Below are 22,591 nucleotides of genomic sequence, written 5' to 3' on the forward strand. Positions count from 1 at the left end.
TGCATTGAGTTGTTGCTTGCTGCTGACATGAATGAGAAGATGAAAAATTATCACCCTCAGGTGGGCAGCATGCTAATGCTGTGAGGGGAAGAAGTCTTTGGGCACATCTAAAAGATTCATGAGGATTAGTAAATTGCTGGTGTAAATTCCCAAACTTGAGCCTATGCCCATGGACCATGAAGTTCTCTGTGATGTTCCCCTGGCACCCGTTATCCGAAACATCCACTTGCTGCTGGGCTGCTACTTAGGATCTGCAGCTCTGACACCTTTGAAGGGAGATTAACAATTGGATGTGAGAGATTTCTGCAGAGCAGATCTGCCAAGAAGACAGTGGAAAAGCTTTGGCAATAGCATTTGAAGGTGTTCAAGTCCAGCCAACCTGAACAGGGCAGGGAGCAGCAGAGTGAAGAGTGCACTCTTGTGGGAGCTGGGATCCAGCCAAGCGGAACAAAACGCTGCGAGTTAGGGTTAGGTTTGCTAAAGAGGTGCAGGTATGCTGAGCATGTGGTAAAACTTAAGTGTGAGCTGCCCATGCTCACCTGACCATGGCCTTTTTGTGGGGATGTAGAGGAGGAAGAAGGGGGAAAAGCCACTTTTCATGAAGACATAAAGCTCTCCCCCTGTGCACTGAGGAAGAAAATTTTTGATGTTGTGCACAAGATTTGGGGGCTGCTTGGAAGCTTCCTGAGGCAAAATTACTGAGATTAAAGGGACTTCTGTGTGAGCAGAAATGGTTGTGCAGAACAGGGCTCTTACACAGCTACCCAGGAGGCTTCCAAGGTGGGTGGTAAGCCATAGGGAGTCGCCAGATGGCTGCCCAGCTTGTGATTAAGGTGTTGGGACACCCAAAGGAGTATGTTTGAAAATATAGCTTGGACCACACATCATTCTGAATACAGCATTAGTTTTCTGTTTTGTGAGGAGTCAGATTTATTAACAATTTGTATACTTGAAGCTTTGTGTGCTGGGCAACACACCCTGCTCTCATTATTGGTAATGGCAATAGGAAATATGCACATAACCCCCTGTCTATTGCCTAGGCAATTTGCCTTTAATAGTGTAAGTCTCTAGAAAACAAAATTAAATCATATATGTAAGAAAAGAAAATGCTTACATCTCGACTTTATTTCACCTTAAACCTCAGTGTTTAAAAAAAGGTAAACTACTTGGCATTAATCAAATCAAGCTGGTTAAATTTGCCTTTTAGGTATCTGAAATGGATCTCTGTTTTATAGCTTGAAATATTGTTTTTTAGGAAGATAAAGTTGTGAGAACCTTTGACTGATCTGTAGTAAAATATTTTACTGCAATTTCGTTTGCCTGAACAAATATTTTTAGAACATTAACAGAAATGTATGGCATAAATTTCAAAGCCTATCATATAATTTCATGTACAAATATTTATATACATGGTCCCAGGGAAGTTAAGAATGTAATGTTTTTATAGAAAATATACAATGCAGTGTATACTCTCAATATAGTATATAGGATCTGAAATGGGAGAAGAGAGAGGTTTCTTTCAGTCTTTCCAAGAAAATAGCTTTCATTTAAAATGCAGCTGATAAATTTTAGCAAATAGAAATCTTGTTTTGTAGTGCTGATAAATCAAGAAACTCGGGTATAGGACTAAAGAGATGCTTTTGGTAGAGATTAGGTAATGTCACAGTGACTGCAACTGCAGGAACTCTGTGTGCTACAGGACATTTGCCTTTATTCACCAAAATCTTCCGTCCTACATGTAATCCACTCAAACCTATTGGTTTTCATAGTGTGCAGTCATAGGCTGCTACCCACTAGGCATTTGAGGGAAGGTCTGTAATGAGAGGTAAGTCATTCTCTGCCTGAGTCCTTGATTCAAGCCTTCACCCATCTCCTGCTAATGTTGCTAAAACATAAACCTGAGTTTAAGTCCTTCTAACCCCTCAACTAGAAACTTGTCAGCAGCCCTGAGTTCAGCACAAGGAGATGAAGCCCTACCTTTCGTTTATACCTAATGTAAATAATACTTAGATAAGTGAGCTTATAGGCAGACAGTTCAAGTACCCTCGTTCTCAAATCACCGCAGGCTGTTTTCACTGCTAATTTGCTCTCCTTCCATGCCAGATGCTATTACAAGACAATATTTGGTTCTCAAGCCTGCCAAGCTTCACCTGTTCTTTCACAAGCTGTCAAGTGCCTGTTGTAACAAGCAGAGTCACTGAGTTGAAGTAATAAGTTGGGCTGAGGATGAGCCAACACAACAACTCACCACTACTGACAGGGGCAGATCCTGCTCCAGCTGCACACCCCTTTCCTACCTTCTCTACCAATCATGGTGTGTTGTAGTTCTGAGCCAATTCAGAAAGCTGCATCAGCCCAAGAGAAATCTGACAAAACCTATGGACTGTTTCTGCCAGGTCAGTGCAGTGAATTGGCTTAATGAGCCTGAGGAGGGGAAAGGCAATTGCCTTTCTTAAAGGACACAAATAGTTTATGGTAGTTTTAACATAACTCTAGGACATTAATAGTAGGTGACTGTGAACGAGCCAGAGCTACACACAGAAAGAGTAAGAACAATGTGTTAACAAATTCAAGAAAAAAAATTTGCTGTCCTATAATCTTATGGCCAATCAGGTTGTACAGTGCTGTGTGCCAGAGAGCAGCAAGGCCTGGCTGCTCCATAAGGGAGGGTGAGCTTGAATCCACAGGTGACTCCAGTGCCCTCACTGACTGGGTGTAGACTATCAAGGTCCAAACACTGGGCAGAACTGGGGGCTAAGAACGAGGCAGAGAGAGCCAAAGGCAGGGAAAGAGCCAGGTCCAGAACACAGAACTGGGTCAGAGATGGGAGTTGGGACAAAGTCTAAAATATGGGTCCAAGGTCCATCCAGCAGACAGACCAGAGGCAAATGCACCTACAGCATAGCTCTGGCAGGGGCTGGGCTGAAATGGGGCTCCTGAGCCCATGGGAATCACAGAATGTTAGGGATTGTAAGGGGCCTCAAAAAATCATTGTCCAACCTCCCAGACAGAGCAGGATCTCCTGCTGTAGATCATACAGGAACATGTCCAGGCAGGCTCTGAATGTCTCCAGAGGAGACTCCACAACCTCACTGGGCAGCCTGGTTCAGTGCTCTGTCACCCTCACAGTGAAAAAGCTTTTCCTTACGTTTATATAGAACCTCTTATGCTCCAGCTTGCACATGTTGCCCCTTGTCCTGCCATGGGACATCACTGAGAAGAGCCTGGCTCTATTGTGCTGACACTCATCCTTTACATATTTATAAACATTAATGCATTTGCCCCTCATTCTCCTCTTCTCCAAGCTAAAGAGCCCCAGGTCCCTCAGCTCTTCCTCATACAGATGTTCCACTCCCTTAATCTTCTTTGTGGCTCTGTGCTGGACTCTTCCAAGCAGTTCCCTGATCTCCTTGAACTGAGTGGCCCAGAACTGGACTCAATATTCCAGAGAGCCCCAGGTGAGCCTGGTCAGGGCCTCTTACATTAGGTGGTTTTTGTTATGTGCTAGCATTCCTTTTATTGAATTACCCATTTTGGGAATGAAGTTGGTCATGAAAGACCTTGTCACCAAACTTGGCAGGTGGACCCTGAGTGCAAGGGCAGTGGGAACATGTCTTGACAACTTGAAACAGTCCACACCCAAGCCACCTGTCCCTCCATCCCCTCTCTGTCCGGCCCCCATCTACTGCTATCAGCTGCCCTGCAAGGATGATATTTCTCAGGGAACTTATCCAACTTATCCAATGTTGGGGTTTTTTTCCTCCCCTTGGGTTCAGTTTTCCGAATAACTGACTTGACCTGACTCTGGGCAACTCTGAGGTCCCAGCTGCAAGCAGGCAGTGAGATCTGCAGACCATGTAGGGAGTGAGACTGCTTTCTCATGAAGGCATGGTCAAAGCTTGTTGCAACCTGACTGTGCAATGCCCATCTGAATTTTGGCTAGTATTTTAATATCCATTAAAGACCTGTTCAAATATCCCTTGAAGTCGCAAGAGAAAGGCTACTTTAATGTATTCTGTGATATTCAATGGTCTTTGGGAATGCTTCTGTGTTGTATTATTTACCAAATAACTATCAGTCTTTTTTTTTTGCCAATTGGTTTCTATTATGTGACCAGGACAAATGCTGTCATCCATTGAGGTAGGAGCTGTTGGAATTTTAATTCTGACGCTGATATGTCATTAATCTTGGTGTGTGTTTAGTGATCATTAACTTAACCATCTGTTGGATTTTTATACCAGGATTAGTATAAAATGTAAAAGTACAGAGTGAAGTTAGTGTTCTTGCTAGGAATTTTTTAGTGGAAGGTGATAGTCAAGGACTGGCCAAGACAAACCTCTCCTGATACCTGATAGATACCAGGAGATATGAATCTATTTGTCTTCACATGAAATAAACAGCCTTGGAGGGGGGGAACCTACTTCCAGATTTTCACAGGACTACTTGAGAGTAACACTAGGTTATTCCTAACAGTTTCAAGATTTCAGATTGTGATTACTGTTGAGTTTCTTTTAAATCAGAAGTGAACAGGCTAATCTGAATATACCTCCTGCTAATGAGTTCAGGACTGTGACGCTGGGCAAAAGAAATAACCCTAAACACTTTGAGGACCATTAACTTTAATGTTTGCCTGGTGACGAAAGAATAGTCCAGGCCATGTGTCTGGGCTTTACAGTGTATTTTTTTAAGTAGTGTGAGGACTTTCATTTGGAAACATTAAAACGCTCAAAATTAGCAAGTGCTGCTATAAAGCACACTTAAATACCGTATGAAACACATCTCATTTTAATTCTCATTTCAGTCTTTCAACAGCAAATGTTAGAGAACAGAACAAAGCCTGCATTAAATGAGCAGTTGCTTTATTTTTTATGTACGTATGCTTCTTCCATAGTAGAGTAGGTGTTTGTTCCTTTATTTTCCCTTCACGTCTTTTTATCAAGTTCATAGGTTTTGCTTCATAAACCCAGGATTATCCCACATAATGTTTATGATGAAGTTTGACTTTATTCTTTAAGTCAGATATGTACATCATTTCACATTCATGTTATATTTTTCAATACTCCAGAAACTTGGCTTCTTACAGATATATGTGATTTTTCTGCCCGTCATTTAAAATTCCGACATTTGAGTATATGCTTCTTTGAAAGGGTTAATTTAACCTCTGCTAATATTATATGACTTAGTTATTAATTCAGTCAACTCATAAACACAGTTTAGGGGGTACTGGCCTTGGAAGAACTTTCCAGGAGACCAATATGTCAAATCAATTCTGAAGTCCCTTGACCTCAGGATAGAATTACAGGTTTATAATTTACTCAACACTTACATGACCCAGAGAACAAAGGATTGCCAAGTCAGTCAAAACTAAATTACTCTTGACCTTAAATTAGTCATTTTCATGCTATTAAAACTATAGATAAATCACTGTTGAGATTATTTTCAACTTATAAATCAGCTTTGTATTTTTCCACATTTATGCTCACAACCTAGAACTATGCATATATTTTAATGTGGATTTAATTATTTTCTAAAAGTTACCAAACAGTGCAGCTTAATCCATGGAAGTGTATTGTGTCTTTATTAATACACATGAATGTGTGTCTTTAACATGTCCATTTTTCTTGTGAATAGAATTAATATATGTAGTGTAGATCAGCAAGTTATATAATGTGGAGCCGTAAGAATGCTGTAGGATGATGCCAGCTGCCAATTGCTCTTCAGAGATTCTGCAATCCTTCCTTGGGTCCAGGATCTGCTCTATCTATGTTCAACAGTGGGAGCCTGACAGAGCAGTATGTGTTGCTGACAACATACATTTTTAATAATTTTTATCCCACTTTGCAGTCAAGCAGAAATAATGAGATTAAATAATTGAAGAACACACCAACTTTAAGTCTGTAATTAGGGAAACCTAATTTTGCAAACCTTAATTTTGAACATAGTTTGATACTTGCCTGCAGTCCATGAGGTTCAGTGAAATAACTTGTGTACAGAATGACTTAGATGTGGATTTGTACAATCAAACCCTTCTTTAATTCAGTTTCCAGCCTTTACAGGTTTTTCTCATCAGCCATTTGGAGAGTTAGATAGTTCTTCCTTCTCAAGGCATCTCCATTGAAAAGCTATTTTTGAAGGTGGAGGAGAGGTGTATAGGCACATAAACACTTTCAGGGTTTAACACTGTGGCCACCAGGAACAGAAAACTGCAGTTCCATAATGTGACCTGAGGTATTTGGGAGACAATACAATGCTGATGAGCTGGTGAAAAAAACCTGTTTCTGTGACACAGAAAGAGATTCTTTAAAGACTCTGCTTGAAACTCTTCGTCTCTTTACCAAAAATGTCATATTAAAAAAAAAAAAAATCTTACTATGTATAAACTATTTTCTTGGATCTGTTTTGCTGAAGAAAGGTATTTTGCTTCACACAAGTGATAGTATCAGGTTAAGTTGATTGTCACTTGTGATACTATATAATTCAGGGAAGTTACATATTTCCACTCAGAATCGACAGATTCACCAGGTTGTTAGATGCATGTAATGAACCTGAGAACAAATTTAAAGATAGTTTTAAGTAGTATAAAATGGCTTTATTTCCCCCATTGTTCTCATAGCATGAGACTAAAATTTGAGGAAGATTGAGGTGGTGATAATATGAATTTTAAGATGAAATGATGAGTTTAGAACTTGAGATTGGTGGATATTTGTGGCTGAGAAGGCTGGTAATATAAGAGATGAGCTGTTGTTGTATTAAATGCAAATGAAGCATTGTGTTAAAAAAAATGTTCCTGTCTAATTCCTAGTTTGTCAGCCTCTGCTTCATGTCACATGAATTTAAGTATCTTTGATTCATGGAGTGCAGTGTAAAGGTTTGCTGATTTCTATCTGTTCTGGTTAACACTTCTGCCCTGAGGTTTGCTTCGAGTTTCAGGTTTGGGCAAACTGAAATTATCAAAATATATTCACTTTAAATTGCAGTGTTTCAAGTGGTTTTGCCTCAACCTATGCCAAACCTCCGATTTTGCATAATTTCTTTCTGCATAATTCCCAAGCAAAAAGATAAATCAACTCAAGCTCTTTTGGAATGGCATTATAGTCTATAGGCTTATGAACTTTTAGAAAACTAAGCCTGTAATTCATTATCAAATCACTTCACTATTGTGAGGACTTGTTGGAGGATGGGAGGATACTGGAAAACATCCATATGAGTTAAGTATATTGGAAGAGAAGAAACAAGTCCTTATTTCAGCTTCCAATGATCCTAACCTGTTTCACATTTTTGAGAATTGAAATTTTGGGCTTGAGTACATGGATACCTGAACTGCTGCCTTATCTTTGCAGTAAGTTCCTCCAGATCCAGAATAAAGCCAAGTGCTCAAGGACAAGACAAAGGTAATTTGAGGCAATATCTATATGTCCATTCCTTGGATAAAAAACTAAATTCCACTTTGATGGGAGCCTTGATAGCATCATTCTCAGGTTTTATTTCGTTCATACACAGAACTTCCAAGAGGACTTCTCAGATTGCTGTCAGAAAACAATAGTGGAAATGTATCAAATGAAATAAAGATCCCTTTGGTTTGTTTTTTCTTATTTTTTTGTTTTTATTTGAACACATTTTTGTATCTAGATCTTAAAACCAGACTTCATCATTGCTGACATAATTAATTGCTTGTATTAAGTTCTCTAATTACAGTTAGCACCCTAAATGAGTGCATAATTATTTAGAAACAGTTTTGATACTCAATGACCAATTGAAAAAAAAAAACAAAAACAAAAAGCAAAAACAAAAGCAAAAAAAAAAAAAAAAACAAAACAAAAAACCCCCCAAAACAACAACAAAAAAAAACCCACAAAAAATGAAAACTCAAAAGTTATAGAGTTTGAAGCACTAATAACTATTATCCTGTTAATTAGATCACCTCCTATATACTCAATATTATATTAATATCTTTGGCTTCTACCAGGTCTTCATTTGCTAATAACGTTAACACAGAACTGATGATCTTTCAGGTGGAAAAAATTTCTTTAAAATGGAGTTTTTCCATGAGAAAACTTTGAGAGGGAGAGGGAGTTTTGTTAATTTGATTTTATACCACAAGGTGTTAAACCAAAATTCCATTTGATGCAAACATGGTTCAGAACAACGAAGGTAAGTGGGAAATTGTCCAAGTTCAGCCTGTACCAATATTTGAACTGGATCGGCCCAGTGCAGTCTGCTGTTTCATAGGATTCATAGTCTGGATGTTCCATTCTTTAACTCCTGGAAAGGAGTTTACATCTTTCTAAGGCATATGGTCTTCATTCTGCACCAGGTGATGCAGTGCAGTCTATATGGTTTCAGGGTAGAGTCCCAGTTACTGAGAGGAGAAAGGGAATAAGTAAGATAAAATGCATTACTTCTATAAAAAGATTAAATATTTCCTTTTTGGTAACAAATGTCTATTAAAAAAGGGCAAAATGAAACATATTACAATTTCAAGTTCAAATGCTTTCAGAATCTTTTTTTTTAATAATGACTCTTAAAACAGTTTTCCTGTGAGTTTGGGTGGAAACAAAGACAGGAAAATCATAATTCCCCAGAGCACGAAGACAGAGATTTCCTCACTTTAAAAAAAGATTTTTTTCCTGTTCTTTAACAGTAAGTCACAAGCAATTGGTATATGAACACTTCCATTCTGTTCATCCACTGGCTGAGCTAAAGGTCTGCCAAGGGGAAAAAAAACCCATTCCAAGCTATAGCATCTTTTTCTGAAGGTAAAGAAAAAATTCACTGTGTCTGAACAGCAAGTAGCTTTTCAAAGAGCAAATGAAATACTGTGCACTAAAAAGCTTGGCAAAACTTCTAGTTTCAGTGCTAGTTTTGCACAAGTGATGCTTGTAACTTTTAGCACAACATTTATTTCTGTAGTTAACTGCTGATAAGCATTGCTTGTTTTCAGTATTAGGCTAGTGAGGCCTGTGAGATTTTTATGCATGTTCTTGCATGAAATAAAGGATGCAAAAATAAGGGTCTGTGGCCACACAAAGTTCCTTGTGAGGTTTTGTATGATCAGTGTTGTCTGCAAGATAATTTGTGGACACCAAATTTTTTAAAAGGGAATGTTATTATTTTAGTCTGGTTTTGAAATGCCAGTTCCTCTACCAGCAAAGTGATATTCTTTGCTAGCACAAGGGGTTTGTAGAAACTGCTGCTAGCACTCAAAAGTGGGCTGTGAATGGGTGATGGGAGTTTTAAAGGTCATTGTGAGAATACACATTTTGGCAAGACCTTTGAAAGGCTAATTTGAAGGTGATCTAGATCTTTTGAGCCAGGTTTTGAGAATATTTTCTGCTCAAATAAACCGGTTGTTGTGTACCAAATCTCAACACAAGAAAACAGGTGGTTTTATGTTAAAACAGCTAATTTCAGTGATTCACACTGTCATAATCACCTATTCACAAATACAAAGATGTGTGTTCCCATGCAGTCTGCCAACTATGCCTGTATCTCAGCTGTGTCCAGGTGAGCTTCTTGCAATTGTGTGGAGGGTCAAGTAATGCTCTACTGAGTCGCTGTTTTATCTGCTGGGATCTCCTCAGGATGACAACCAGGGGCTAAGGAACCTCTCTTGCCTTTGGGACTTGACAGTGACCATCATCTTCCACCTTTCCATGCTTCCCACCTCTGTGAATCATTAGGACTTACTCCCTGTCCTCTGTCTCCTTACCAGGGTGACATACACTCCAGCCCAGTTCTGTGTTTTTACACCATCACCTCCCAGTGGCTGGAGTTATTTTTTAAGTCTATGCAGAGATAATTCCTGACTTTACATGCTCTTCTGTATTCCTCAACAATGCTTTGATGTTGATAGTTCTAGGTCCCACAAGGACCTGCCTTCCTCATAGGGCTTTTTGTGGTTTTTTTCCCTTTCTGATGCTTCTACATGTAGACATTTCCATGTATTCTTTGCTTCTACCAGTGTCAACATTTCCCTTATGAATCTCTATTATAATTACTGATAGTGTGACTTAAACCACAGAGAAAAAAACAATGATTAAAATGCTTCAAGATTCCAGTCTCTTCCTGCAACTCTGCAGAAAGCAGGACTCAGTTTTCCCTACACCAGAGTCTGTTCCCCCTGCCAGGTCAAAGACAGTGCATCTGGCACCACTGGAGGTCCCTGGGAGAAAGGGCTGGAAAAGGCTAAAATTGCTGCTACTCCATTTGGAGAGAGGAGCTTAGAAGCTGAATACTGACAAATTTAAATAAAAAATAAGGCACTTTTTAACATTATATAAAGCTCTTTATATCAAGGCCAGACGCCTTTCTGGAAAGTTACTTTAGTCCTACACAAGGTTTTTGGCTCAGGGCAAGGGCAGCTGTGTGAAATGCAATCCCTTGCACTTGTGAGCAGGTCACGTTCATGATCTAATGGTCCTGTTTGGCTTTAGATGCTGTGGATGTCTTGCATTGCTGTGTGTCTGGTGAGTAGGGACCTAATTCCCAAACAAATTGCTCAGGTGCTCAGAGAGGAAGAGGAGAGCCTGTAAAGGTAGAGAGGGGAGAATTCTTTGGAAAAGAGCCTCTGTTCAGGAGGCAGTGGTGTGGCTCTTTATACCCCAAGCCTGCAGATCAGTCTCCCTTGTTCCTTATCATCATTAAGGGAAAAACTTTCTGTCACTACTCTTTTTTCCTGCTGAGTCATTCTATAAATAACAGATGTCTTCATTTGGGACTGCTAATTGTCTTAAAATCCACCGTGAATCAAGCTTTCTGACACCTCCACAACTTAGAGAAGTTTTACATTTACTTTATAGACTATGTAAACTATAGCATAGGCAGGTAAAGGGACCAGCACGAGATCACCCAGAGAAACAGTGGCCAGTTAAATCAATCAGTTCAAGAACCCGGGAGGTGTGTTTCCATAGCCCCTGCTGTAGCTATTAAATCACAGGAGCTACTAAAGAAAGATCCTGCCAAAAGTCAGTGTTTTTTGTTTTTGAAAACCACAAGAAGCATTTTGCTCCATTCCACAGGGTGTCTCCCTAGTAGTTGGTTGCAGATTAATTAATTACTTATTTTTTTAATGAAATGTAAAGCTTTGGGCAGCCTGAAAGCCATTGAAGTTTTCATTCTCGGAACTATTCCCTGACTTGACTGTTATCCAGTTCTTATTCAGGCAAGATAGGAATTAAGATTAATGACCCCAAACAAACTGGTATTTCAGAGAATCAGTCTTTGCCAGGCATTATATTCTCATGACAGAAAATCATTGAGGCATAAATACAGTGCTCAGTCATTGGTGTATATTAACAACACCACGTTGTTCCCATAAATGCTGAATACAGTGAAGAGGAAAATGAAGTCTTAAAGTTAATTAATTTGGGTTGTGACATTTTTTTAAAGAGAGCAAAGCAGAGCCTGTTGAATAAGGCTATACCATTCTAGTGCTCCCTGCGCCACTCTGAAGTCTATTTGGATTCCAGAATGACATCTCCTTTGCTTGAAAGTTGTTTGGGCTCAGTGATGTCTGTCTCTCCAGTGCCTTTTTCTCTCTTGGCGTTCAGTTCTGTTTGCATTTTTTAAAAGGCAAATTCATGAAGACCAAGTCTTAAGGGATGAGAAGTGAAAGAATACCTTCATTTGTTAGAAGCAGCGACTGTTGTAGTAAGCAGGGTGAAAATGTGTCATTGTCTGTTGGTGTTTGACCACCTCCCAAGAAGGTGGTTGTGGCTGGAGTCTGTTTTCTAAGCAAATGAGAACTGGCGTGAAGACAGGAACATTTCACCTATCCTGAACCAGAAGTAGTCATGGTACAGTGCTAGTACAGGAAATTATTCTGGCAATGTCTAGAAGCTGTTTGCTCAGGAAAAGAAAAAAAGAAAGAAAAAGAAAAAAAATCTTTCTGTGTTTGTATTTCCACACTGAAAAGACATCTTTATGACATCATCTTGTTTGTTCTGACACTGCAAGGAGAATGGAAGAAATAAAATGGCAAAAAAGAGACCAGGCACTTTTATTTTGCTGCCAACAAAACATAGAGGAAAGATGAAACCAAAATATCTAGTAGTTACTTCAGTTCTCAGGGGCAGTTCAGCAGATGAATTGTTTTTCAAGGGCAGTTGGTCTCCCAGACACAAGAGCATTCTGTAGTAAGCTTAATTACTCATTTTAATTATGCATTTTAATTAGCAAGCGACAAACACAGAGCTTTTCTCCTAATTTCTCAATAAACACACTTTGTAATATTACAGAAAAAACTTGTAACTGAAAACTCCAACCGTCTTGGTCTGAGAAAAACAACTCAAAGTTCAAGAGGTTTTCTCCCTTGTTAAATCACATTCAGTAAGCAGGTTACATCTACTTCTGATTATTTTCAGGAGCTTTTTACTTTTTTTATTTTGTTCATGGGCAATATTAAGAAAGCACCCTGCCCTGCTCCTTCTCCCAGTGATGTTTCTTCTGCCAATATTATTATCTTGTCATTTGCTCCCTATAAATTATGTCTTAGTTCTTCCTCATCTAACAATGTTTCTTCTCAGAGCTGTTCTTCTCTCCCTGTACTTTCTTCCCCAGTCCCTCAGACCATTGCTGTTGGAAATCTTATTTGTTTCTCATTCATTTCTGGAAAGACCAGGTAAAAGAGGCAAGTGGAATGAGAGGCAATTGCATTCTAGAATGAGTTCACAGAGGCAGCAGTGTGTATAGTGGGGGATGGAAATAGCAAATGCCACAAAATCTTCAGCAAAACAACCCAGTGCCAGAATACAGCCCCCCCCAGCTTCTCCATCTGCCCCAAATGTGTCACTTCTTCACTCTTTTCTATTTTGCCTGGGTCCTGTACCTGCTGAGGAGGGATATGTAGAATCTGCAGCATTCCTTCAGAAATGGAGGCTGTCAGCAGAGCTTGGTTAAGCCAAATAGGTCTCCAGACTGCTTTGTTTTGAGAGAAGGCAATCCTAATGTTTTTATAGTTTTGAGCCAAACATGGACTTGAAAAGAAAAAGTTCAGATAAGGATATGCTTAGAAAAGAAAAGAGGTAGACTTAAAGCATGATTGTGATTAGGAATAAAAGGGAAAATTAATTTGTGCCAACATTTTCTGAAATGTTCTCTCAGATTTCAGTGCAAATGACATCTTATAAAACTTCCATCATGTAAGTGGTGGAAATTCTCCAGAAGTATCTGTTCTTCACAAGGCTTTGGTAGAATGTTACAAGACTGGAAACCTGTTATATTTATGTTGTACTTCTCTGCTGCTCCTGGCTTGTAGTGAGCTCTGGAATCAGAAACATTGCCTGATATTTCTAGGTGTTTGCATGTCAGATTTGAGCTGCAATCTTCTCTTAACTCAAGCGGTGTAAAATGTGTTAGGCATTTTTGTCTGCCTTTGCTTAGCTGAAGTCAATGCTAATTTTTTTTTCATTTATCGGTAGGAATATTTTTAATTTTCTTTTCATTTGGACATAGAAAGACATTATATAACTTCTTTATGGTTCTTGTGATGGGAATCATCTCTCTCCATCACATCTCTCCATCAACAGAAGGCCTACATAGTGCATGTGACTGCATGTGGACTGCTTTGCCTGTCTGTAATAAACTCTCTATTTTTATGCCTTTTATGATTTCTGTTTTTCCATCCTTCTTGACACCCAACTTACTGGTGCACATTGTCCATGTGCGGGGATAATTACACAGTCTGGGTAGCATTTGAATAGAGATGATACTTATCTCTGCTATATATTGCCCTTCAGTAACACTAGGAATTCACAGTTTAATGAAGAATCTCCCCACTGACAGAGAATGGCCTATGCTACGTGCTTCTGGAGCCAAAATGTACCCTGTAAGACCAACGTTTTATGTTTTGTATTGATTCTTGTAATGCTTCCAGTGCAAATAAGGCTTCCATTATATATCAGCCCATTTGAGATAATTGTACATAAGAAAAATTAAGGTTATGACTGGGAATCAAAGTTCTTTCCCAGAAACAGAGATGGTAAGTGAATACTCTTAATCAAATGTGATGGGAAAACAAAAAGGCAGAGGGAGGGCTGAGCTTCTCAAATAATGTTTTTACATTTCACTTGCAGTCACTGACCTAGTGCCTGTTTGTGCTGGCTTGGAATCTAATGTCAAGTGAACAACTTCAGAATAGGTGATGCTGTGTGTTATTCCAGGCAGAAGTTACATTATCCAATGATAAGCATTAAAATAGGGTTAGTTTAACTGTATATGTGTTTTCCTTCTAAGAAATCTAAATGTAACAAATGGCACTCAGCAGTAATCCAAGAACTCCAAGCATGTATCCCCAAACCAGTTTTCCAAACTGGGACAGAAATCTGTAATTGACCTCACTGGAGTGGCCTTTATTTTCTAGAATTCATGATCAAATCAGTTATGTTACACTGAATAACTCTTCTAATTCATGATGCCTGAATAAATGGCAGGAAAACCAGTCTGTAATGCATGTTCCACTATCTGCAGCCATCCTGCAACACTGCATGAATAAAGTCCTTCCCCTTGTCTCTATCCTGGTCAACTCTAATGATTAAAAAATGCTTTTGTACTGAAAGGTGCATCATGCTGATGACATTCTTGTTCGGAGACTTCAGCTGTGCCTCAGCATGGCCTGGAATAGTTGTAACTTAGCCTGAGGCTAGAGTCCATTTCCATATCTATTTTTTTGCTTAAAATATTCCCTGGCTTTTCCGAAGTACATTAAGCTGAAAGTCATCAGACTCTGTACAAAAGAAGATGAAAAATAGTAGGTCTGAATTGAAACAGTGTTATATAAAAATAAAAGAAAAAAAGTCCCTGTGGATAGTTTCCAGAGTTGCTTTGGACTTGATAATCTTTCTTTCTTCCTCTGGTTCAGCTATTTTCAACTGAAAATGTTTGGCTTCTTTGGCTTAGGCTATTGCTTGTCTAAGTTAAAAAAAAAAAAACCCACAACAAAAAAACAAACCCACAACCAAACCAAACCAAAAAAACAAACCAGTCTTAAATGCATCCAAGTGTTCTAAGCTAAAAGCAGTGACTTCTCACAGTGCTCTCTGAGCTGTGAGCAGTGGACCAAATCTGCAGCTTCAAAGCCTCCTTGGCACACAGCTGCCCTGCCAGGCTCTGCAGCTACACATGCACACTCCAAACCTGCAGATGGGAAGGTTGAGTCAGCCAGCAAAGAGAGGCCCCTTTCCCCCTCATCCACTAGAGAAGTTACTGGAGAGATCCTCAGCATCACATCAGGGTGGGGACTGCTTTTTAACAGACACATTCCAGGCTCTCTGCCGGCCCCATTTTTTTTTCCCCTGCCCTACCACAGGGAAAAACCCACCATGTGACAGCCCAGGAGTCCATAAGCCAAACTCAACTGAGGCCAAAGATTCATTGTAATTAAGGACAGGTTTAACTGCTTTTAAAACTGAGCATCCTGCTGACCAATCAGTTAACATGTAAGGAACACACGCTGTGTTGGAAACGGGTCCAAGTCTTGGGTCCTACTTAAAGATACAGTTATAGATGATGTTGGAATCATTTATGGGTCCAAGTATATGTTATTTCAGTAGACATTTCAAAGTACCCATGATAGCTACAAATGTTACAAGCTTCTGTTTTTAATTTATTAATGTACTCATAACTTTCCAAAACCCAGATCATCCTGTTCAAGTGTCATTATGTTCTCCTTCACAGTCTTTTGGAGGGATATTTTAACAAATGTTGTTGTTTAGGTTAAAAGTTGGGAAAGAATGCTGCTGTCTGTCAATAAAACACCAATCATATTCTTTTGAGAAAAACATACACAAAACCCAACGTACCTCAACTCAGCATGGACCACATCCTTACAAAGTTTAGAGTTTATTCTTGGATTTGTGGGCAAAAAAAAGTTGAATAATTTTTAATGTACTGGAGGGCATCTCCTAGTGTGTGTGTGTGCCACTGCCCTCTGCTGCACAGAGGCAGCAGGGCTTGGCTTCCTTCATGTGGGTAGAGGTGGGGTCACTCACCCACCCACCCATATTCCTATTTAGAGCAACAGTTAAGGCCCTGCTGACTTCATTTGCAAGCAAAAGATATGAAAGCAGCAAAGTCTTCACCTCCATGGGATGTAGGAACACTAATACCTTTGAAGTTCTGTCCATTTCTGTCTTCTGTCAGTAAAGAATGACACATGGAAAGAGTGTGCAAGTGTGGTGTCCACCACACTCCCCCTTGGGCTGTTGTTTCATGAGTCACATATCTCAAAATATCTAGGAGATTCCCTGCAAGCACTGTGGTGTTTCTGCTGAGCATTACTAAAGTGTGACCTCAAGCACCTCTGCTCTTTTCTTGTCTCCCGTTGCATTCTTCTGGCACGTAACAGACTGACACCCTTTCAAGGCTGAAAGGGTTTTGCCCAGTAAAAGTTTTTGGGCTAAAATATAAAAATTAGCAGAATAAATGTATCAGGCTAAGTAAGAGATAAATTTATCTGGACATTAATATGTGCCATTACCCATTTTTTACATCGGTCTCAGGAAACTATGAAAATCAACTTAAATCTCAAAAAATGTTCAGGATCATAGTCAGCCAGACTGCCAAAACCCTCATCGTGAGCTGCTCTCTGTCATCTAGAGCTGCTGTGCTCTTTATGGATTTACTGAGGCAGTTAAGGTAATACATCCTCATTTCTCAGTCTATGGATTTGCACCTTTTCACTTTTTTCCCATTAAATCCAGGCTTCATGTTTTACTGTCCCTCAGTTCAATACTAGTGACTGTTAAATCTGAACTATTAAATTCCTTTTTTCAAAATTTGCTTAGTGGGATTGGTATGAATTTTGCCTGTTGGAACAAGCCACTATCGAGTGCTTTTAATTATAGATGGGTGTTTTTCCTTCACTCTATTTCACAAATAACTAATTTTTCTCTAGAGATAAAGCCTGTTCAACTGTGCACCAGGTTCCAAGAGCCTGTTGGTTTTGGACACTTAAACTTGATAACACATTAGAGAAAGTTCTGTCATCCTGATTTCTACTGGAGGGAAGGGAATTAGGAGGAAATCACTGCCTTGATTTTTCCCGTTTCTGACTTCTGCAAGCTTATCTATTTGAGGCTGTTTGAACAATGCATAAACCATTTATTATGGCTTACCCCCCCAAAAAACCCCAAACCCAGACCTCTGAAGTAAATATATGAAGTCTCACATAATGTAGACCTAGGGGATAATTTCAAGTTTTTTTTTCTTGACTAGTAAACAAAAGAAACAGGATAAACCCTAAACCTTAACCTGTGTTTTTTACTTGTTTATTAAAAAAAAATACATATAGTACTTGTGCAGGCTGACAAAGTTTTCTCTATCAAATATTTGCCATTTAGATGCAGAGTGCTGTCTCCATTCTAGTCACTGGCCACAGGATCTCAGCTGGGGCCCTGAGTGTCAAGCTGAGAGCTTTTCTTTCACTGTAATAAAGGTCCTGTAGGCTAAACTACTGGTAGGCTGTCAGTGACACTTCTGAAATCCCTTTGATGGACTTACACAAGTGCAAATATTCATAGAGAAATGCTGCTGGTGGTATACAAGAAGTTCTTGAATATGCTCACCCTGCATTTCTTTCCGTGTCTTTGCATGTGTGAATGTATATAGATAAGGATATGTGCGTCAATATACATAGATATTTAAAGTGGGAGGATTTATATAATATGGACACCTGAGTTTCATAAATATTTGTGCATTAATTTAATTTAAACTGGGACCTGAAATTGAAAGATCAAGAAAAAGCTACAGTAAACTTAATTTAAAAACCTTGTTCCTGGGGCTGTGGGATCTCAACTAGTCAGAAACACTAATTTTGTCAAAGATAAATTATAAACATTGAAAATTATGCAAGTTCATAAAAAAACAGTCCCTGTTGTTGTTGTTGTTGGTTTTGTTAGCTTTTATTTACTTCACTTTGAAATAGTACATTGTAATCTTTCACCTTTTTCAAGACTTTATCTCCACCAAGTAGGTGGCCTAGCCAATGCTTCTTTTCCCCAGTCAGATACACTGGGAAGAGGGGGCAGATTGTGTTTTTCAGGATACCTGAAAAACTCTCTGGCAGGCTTTCCTGGGGCTATCATCACATGTCAAAGATGATGCCTGTGTAGAATATAGACTTCCTAACAGTGCTGCTTACTTGGAAGGAAATTTTTGTTTTCTTTATTTCACATGTTTTGAATGAATGAAGTCAGTCCTTAAATAAATAGTTGTTCTTATGATTTCCATATTCCTGCTTCCTCTTCACCCCTTCAAATTTTTCTATAAATAAGAGTGAGGTAATTAATTACCTGCCAAGTGGCACAATTACCCTCAGCAAGTTTGCCAACGACACTAAGCTGAGTGATGAAGTCTACATGCCAGAGGGATGAGATGTCATCCAGAGGACCTGGACAAGCTGGAGAAGTAGACCCATGTAAACTTCATGAGGTTCAACAAGTCCAAATGCAAGGTCCTGGAACTGGGTAGAGGCAACCCTCATTACAGTACAGGCTGGGAGCTAATATCATAGAGAGCAAACTAGCAGAAAGGGACTTGGGGGTACTGGTGGATGAAAAGCTGGACATGAGCCAGCTATGTGTGCTTGCAGCCCAGGGGACCAATCACATCCTGGGCCAGCAGATTGAGATAGGTGATTCTGCCCCTCTGTTCTGCTCTAGGGAGACACTACCTGGAGTACTGTGTCCAGCACTAGAGCCCTTAACACAGGAAGGACATGGTCCTGTTGGAGTGGGTCAAGAGGAGGACCATAAAAATTAGAGAGATGGCACACCTCTTCTACAAAGGCAGGATGAGAGAGTTGAGGTTGTTCAGCCTGGAGCTTCTAGTACCTGAAGTGGGCCTACAGGAAAGATGGGGAAAGACTGTTTACAAGGGGATATAGTGATGGGATAAATGGTAATGGTCTTCAACTATAGCAAGGTAGATTTAGATTGGATACTAGGAAAAAGTTCTTTACTATGAGGTTGATGAAACACTGGAAGAGGTTACCCGGAGAGGTAGTGCAGGCCGCATCTCTGGAGACATTCAAGATCAGGTTGGATGGGGTTCTGAGCAACTTGATCTAGTTAAAGATGTCCTTGCTCACTGCAGGGGTGTCAGACTGGATGGCTATTAAAAGTCCTTTTCAACACAATGCATTCTATTATTCTATGAACTAATGATCTGCATGTATAGTATCTTCTGGGTGAAACTGTTGTTACAATATGTTCAGTTCTATGTTTGAATACAAATACAGACAGTCACATGCACATGTGTGCTGAGACTGCATGTTGTGTAAAATTTAGTTTTTTTGAGATGTGATACTCCAGTTTTTCTTTCCTTCCAAGAGAATTCAAAGTACTTTTTAAAGGACTTAATTTCTGTGCAGTAAATCTCACGGGCAAACACTCAATAAATGCAAAATAAGGAATGAAGTCATGGCTCTAGAAGCATTTCACATTCTTCAAACTGGTTCCAGTTGTATGCATTGACAGTAATCCTGTCTAATCCCCTCCACGTGTATTATCTTTGTACACCTGCTTTCATTGTCTCATATATCAGCTTTTTATACTTATAACCACAATATACAAGAGAGTAAACCAACAGAACAAAACACACATGCATACACCGTTTGTTATACTGCAGTTTTGCATGGCAGACATCAAATATATTTGTAAAATTTGGTGCTTAGAGTCAACATCTCCCATTAAGATATTTTCCCTACTTTTTTTCCCTCTAACCGGTGCATGTCTGTGTTTGCCTCTCTTGGCAGATTAACTGAAGCCCATAGAACAGCTGTAAAAGTCATTAGGAGAATGCAGTATTTTGTAGCCAGAAGAAAATTTCAGGTAAGCAGCACCATTAACCATAAGTACAATTTGAAAACTTAAGTATATTGAATTGAAAATGTTCTGGAAGAGACCTTGTCTTCGTGCGTACAATTGTAATAAGTCAAAGGTAGTGTTTAGGCTTTCAGCCTTGCACAAACCCTATGTGGATTTTTTCATAGCGTGGGCAAAATATTTAATTTTAATTTTTTTAGTATGATAGGGAAATGGGAATTCTTTGAGACAGTATAGTTACTTTTCAGTTCTTGTTGCCACTTTCTGTTTCTGTATTTGCTTATTATATTGACCAATATATAAACCACTTGCCTATTTACTAGAAGAAGCAAACAAAACACTTTGTTGGAATGTCTGATAAAATACCGTCTATACTGATTCTCTCTTAAGTTACATTTCTCAGTCAGGTTGAAAAGTGTTCAAAGTAAATGTGCTGCTTTGAAACACTGGGGGGGTTGCCTGTTTACTAAGGCCCTTTATGATAAAACTTGTTTGGAGTGTGTTTCTGATATCCTCCTTCTCAGCACCCGTGTGCTGGTGATGCCATGGAAATGAGTGATTAACTTCTGGCCTGATTTTCAAAGCCCCTGTTATTTCCATCTGAAGGTTCATGCTTTTTTGTCCAAGAGGGTCCACTGCCAGTTAATCAACTTGCATAATCCTTTTGAAGAGGTTATAAAAAGATAAAGCAAGAACCTAAATTTAAAGCAACTTTGTTTGGAGCTGAGCACTTAATTGCAAAGGATAGAAGTCTGAGATAAGCTCACAGAATTCAGAAGACTCTGAATTAGGGCTGACAGACTAGCATATACATTTTCCAAGTTCATGTGGAAATGTGTCTTCAGATGACCTTATTTTATAAAAAGAAGATTAGAAGTCAGTTTGTTTAATTTAGCAAACAACAGGAGAGTGGGATTATATTGAAAATAGAATACCACAAAGGTAAAGAGTATGGGAAATTAAGAGGATAAAAAAAAAACCGGACACCATTCCTGGAAAATAAAAAATAAAACCAGCATATAAATCAGGATATTTCTAACCATCATAGACCTAATATTCTGGAGCTCTCAGTCAGTAAAAGTCATACCAAACTTTAAAAGCTGAACTTGCTTAGTTTGTAGGGAGGATTCTGTGAGCTGGTGTTTATGATAAGGAAGAAGGATGAATTATTTTTCTTTTTTTTCTTTCTTCAGACTGTGAAATATAGCTTACAGGAGAGCCTATGCTAATTAGATTTTCAAAGTTCAAAGCCAGGAGATATTATTGTGAGTTTTGCATTAGGAGCAATAAGCATGCTGGATGTAGGATGCTGAGCCCAAATGTTCAGGATTTGGGATTATAGACAGAATGAAAGTTACAGAAGTTCCTCAAATTCTGTATTTGCCAAACCTCCCTGGAAGCCTCTTACCTCCCTGCTTAAGCTGTATTGTCCTAGCATTTCCTAATAAAAACATGACAAAAGATTGTGCCGCAGTTTGGCAGGATGTAAGATGCTCAGATCTAAAGGAGAAAAAGGAAATAAAGTTAATGAAAGTTAGAAGGATATTTGTCTTATGCTTTAGATAGAGCTCAGGAAGACTGCAGTATGAAGTGCTTTCCAGATGGAGGATTCAGACCTGATAGTTTGGTAAAAGGAATAAGAGATAGAAGACCACTTTTGAAGGAGAAAAGCAATGTCATTAGGAATGAGGAGAATTATTTATGCACACAGTAGCCTGAGGGGGAAGGGGAAGGAGGTGGGCAAAATATCCCCAGCACTTCTCGGCTCTTTGCCATTCATCATGTTGAAATAGTGTCCAAAGGAAAGGAAAGGACAGTGTATTTAGCCAAAACACCCTCCAAGCACCCCCACTAGTCAATCTAAAGAGTGATACTGGAACTGTTTCTCTAAGTGAAGACAATAGGCTGCTTTTCTGGCCAGAAATTCTGATGCGTCAGCATCTGCAAAAAGTGAAGCAGGGCAAGCAAGACAACAAAAACCAAAAACCAAAGCAAACCAAACCAAAACAACAACAAAAAAACAAAACCAAAAAAAGAACGAAAGAATGAAAGAACAAAAGAAAGAAAAAAAAAAGAAGGAAAAAAAACAAGAAAGAAAGATGGTAATCTGAAAGTTTAAACCTGCAAAGCATCTCTTTTCACAAACCCACAAAGGTGCATGCACACTAGCAATGCCATGAACTCTTCTGAAAGTAACAATGCAGGTAAGTGCTGATGGCTGAGCACAAGGAAGGCATTTTATGAAAAAGAGCTTTTGCTTCTTCATTCATTTCACAGGATTTCTTTCCATTCCATTTCCATGCTTTCATCTGAAATTTCTAGGATTGTGTGGCTGCCTTCCAAGCATGACTGCAGCACATACTGTAGGCGTTCAATGCATGTGTGCAATGGTGCATGCTAATGGCTCTGGCTGGAGCTGTGACAGAGTGGAAACAGACAACAAGATGACTAATGAGCTGTTTTCAGTAATTTCCAATTGCTACATTTGCAGTTTACCTTTCTTTTCTCCCTTCTTTTCTTGAGTCACAGCCAAAAAGAAGACATCTTGCCCCACATTTCCCATGGGGGTGGGTATAGCTCTGAAAGTGCTGGTATTTTTGAAAGGACATAAGTTGCATTTATGCTCACACACACACACACATGAATTTTACTTGATAAAATTTCACCATGCTTTGCTTTTTATAATCATCACTTTATGCAAATTCTCTAGACTTGTTTCAAAATTCTACCTCAGTAGTAACATCAGGAAAACAGAGCTTGACAGAAGCATC

General features: G+C 39.1%; 1 protein-coding gene across 1 annotated transcript in view; it reads left to right on the forward strand.

Moving 5' to 3' along the window:
* LOC103538133 (potassium voltage-gated channel subfamily KQT member 1) overlaps positions 1-22,591 on the forward strand; it is a 471,128-nt gene that overhangs the window by 233,838 nt on the left and 214,699 nt on the right. Inside the window, exon 13 of the mRNA XM_030444254.1 lies at positions 19,751-19,826. Coding sequence (XP_030300114.1) covers positions 19,751-19,826 — 76 coding nt within the window. The remainder of the gene's footprint in view (positions 1-19,750; positions 19,827-22,591) is intronic.

Source organism: Calypte anna, chromosome 1 (genome assembly GCF_003957555.1).
Source record: "Calypte anna isolate BGI_N300 chromosome 1, bCalAnn1_v1.p, whole genome shotgun sequence".
In the NCBI taxonomy this organism is placed as follows: Eukaryota; Metazoa; Chordata; class Aves; order Apodiformes; family Trochilidae; genus Calypte; species Calypte anna.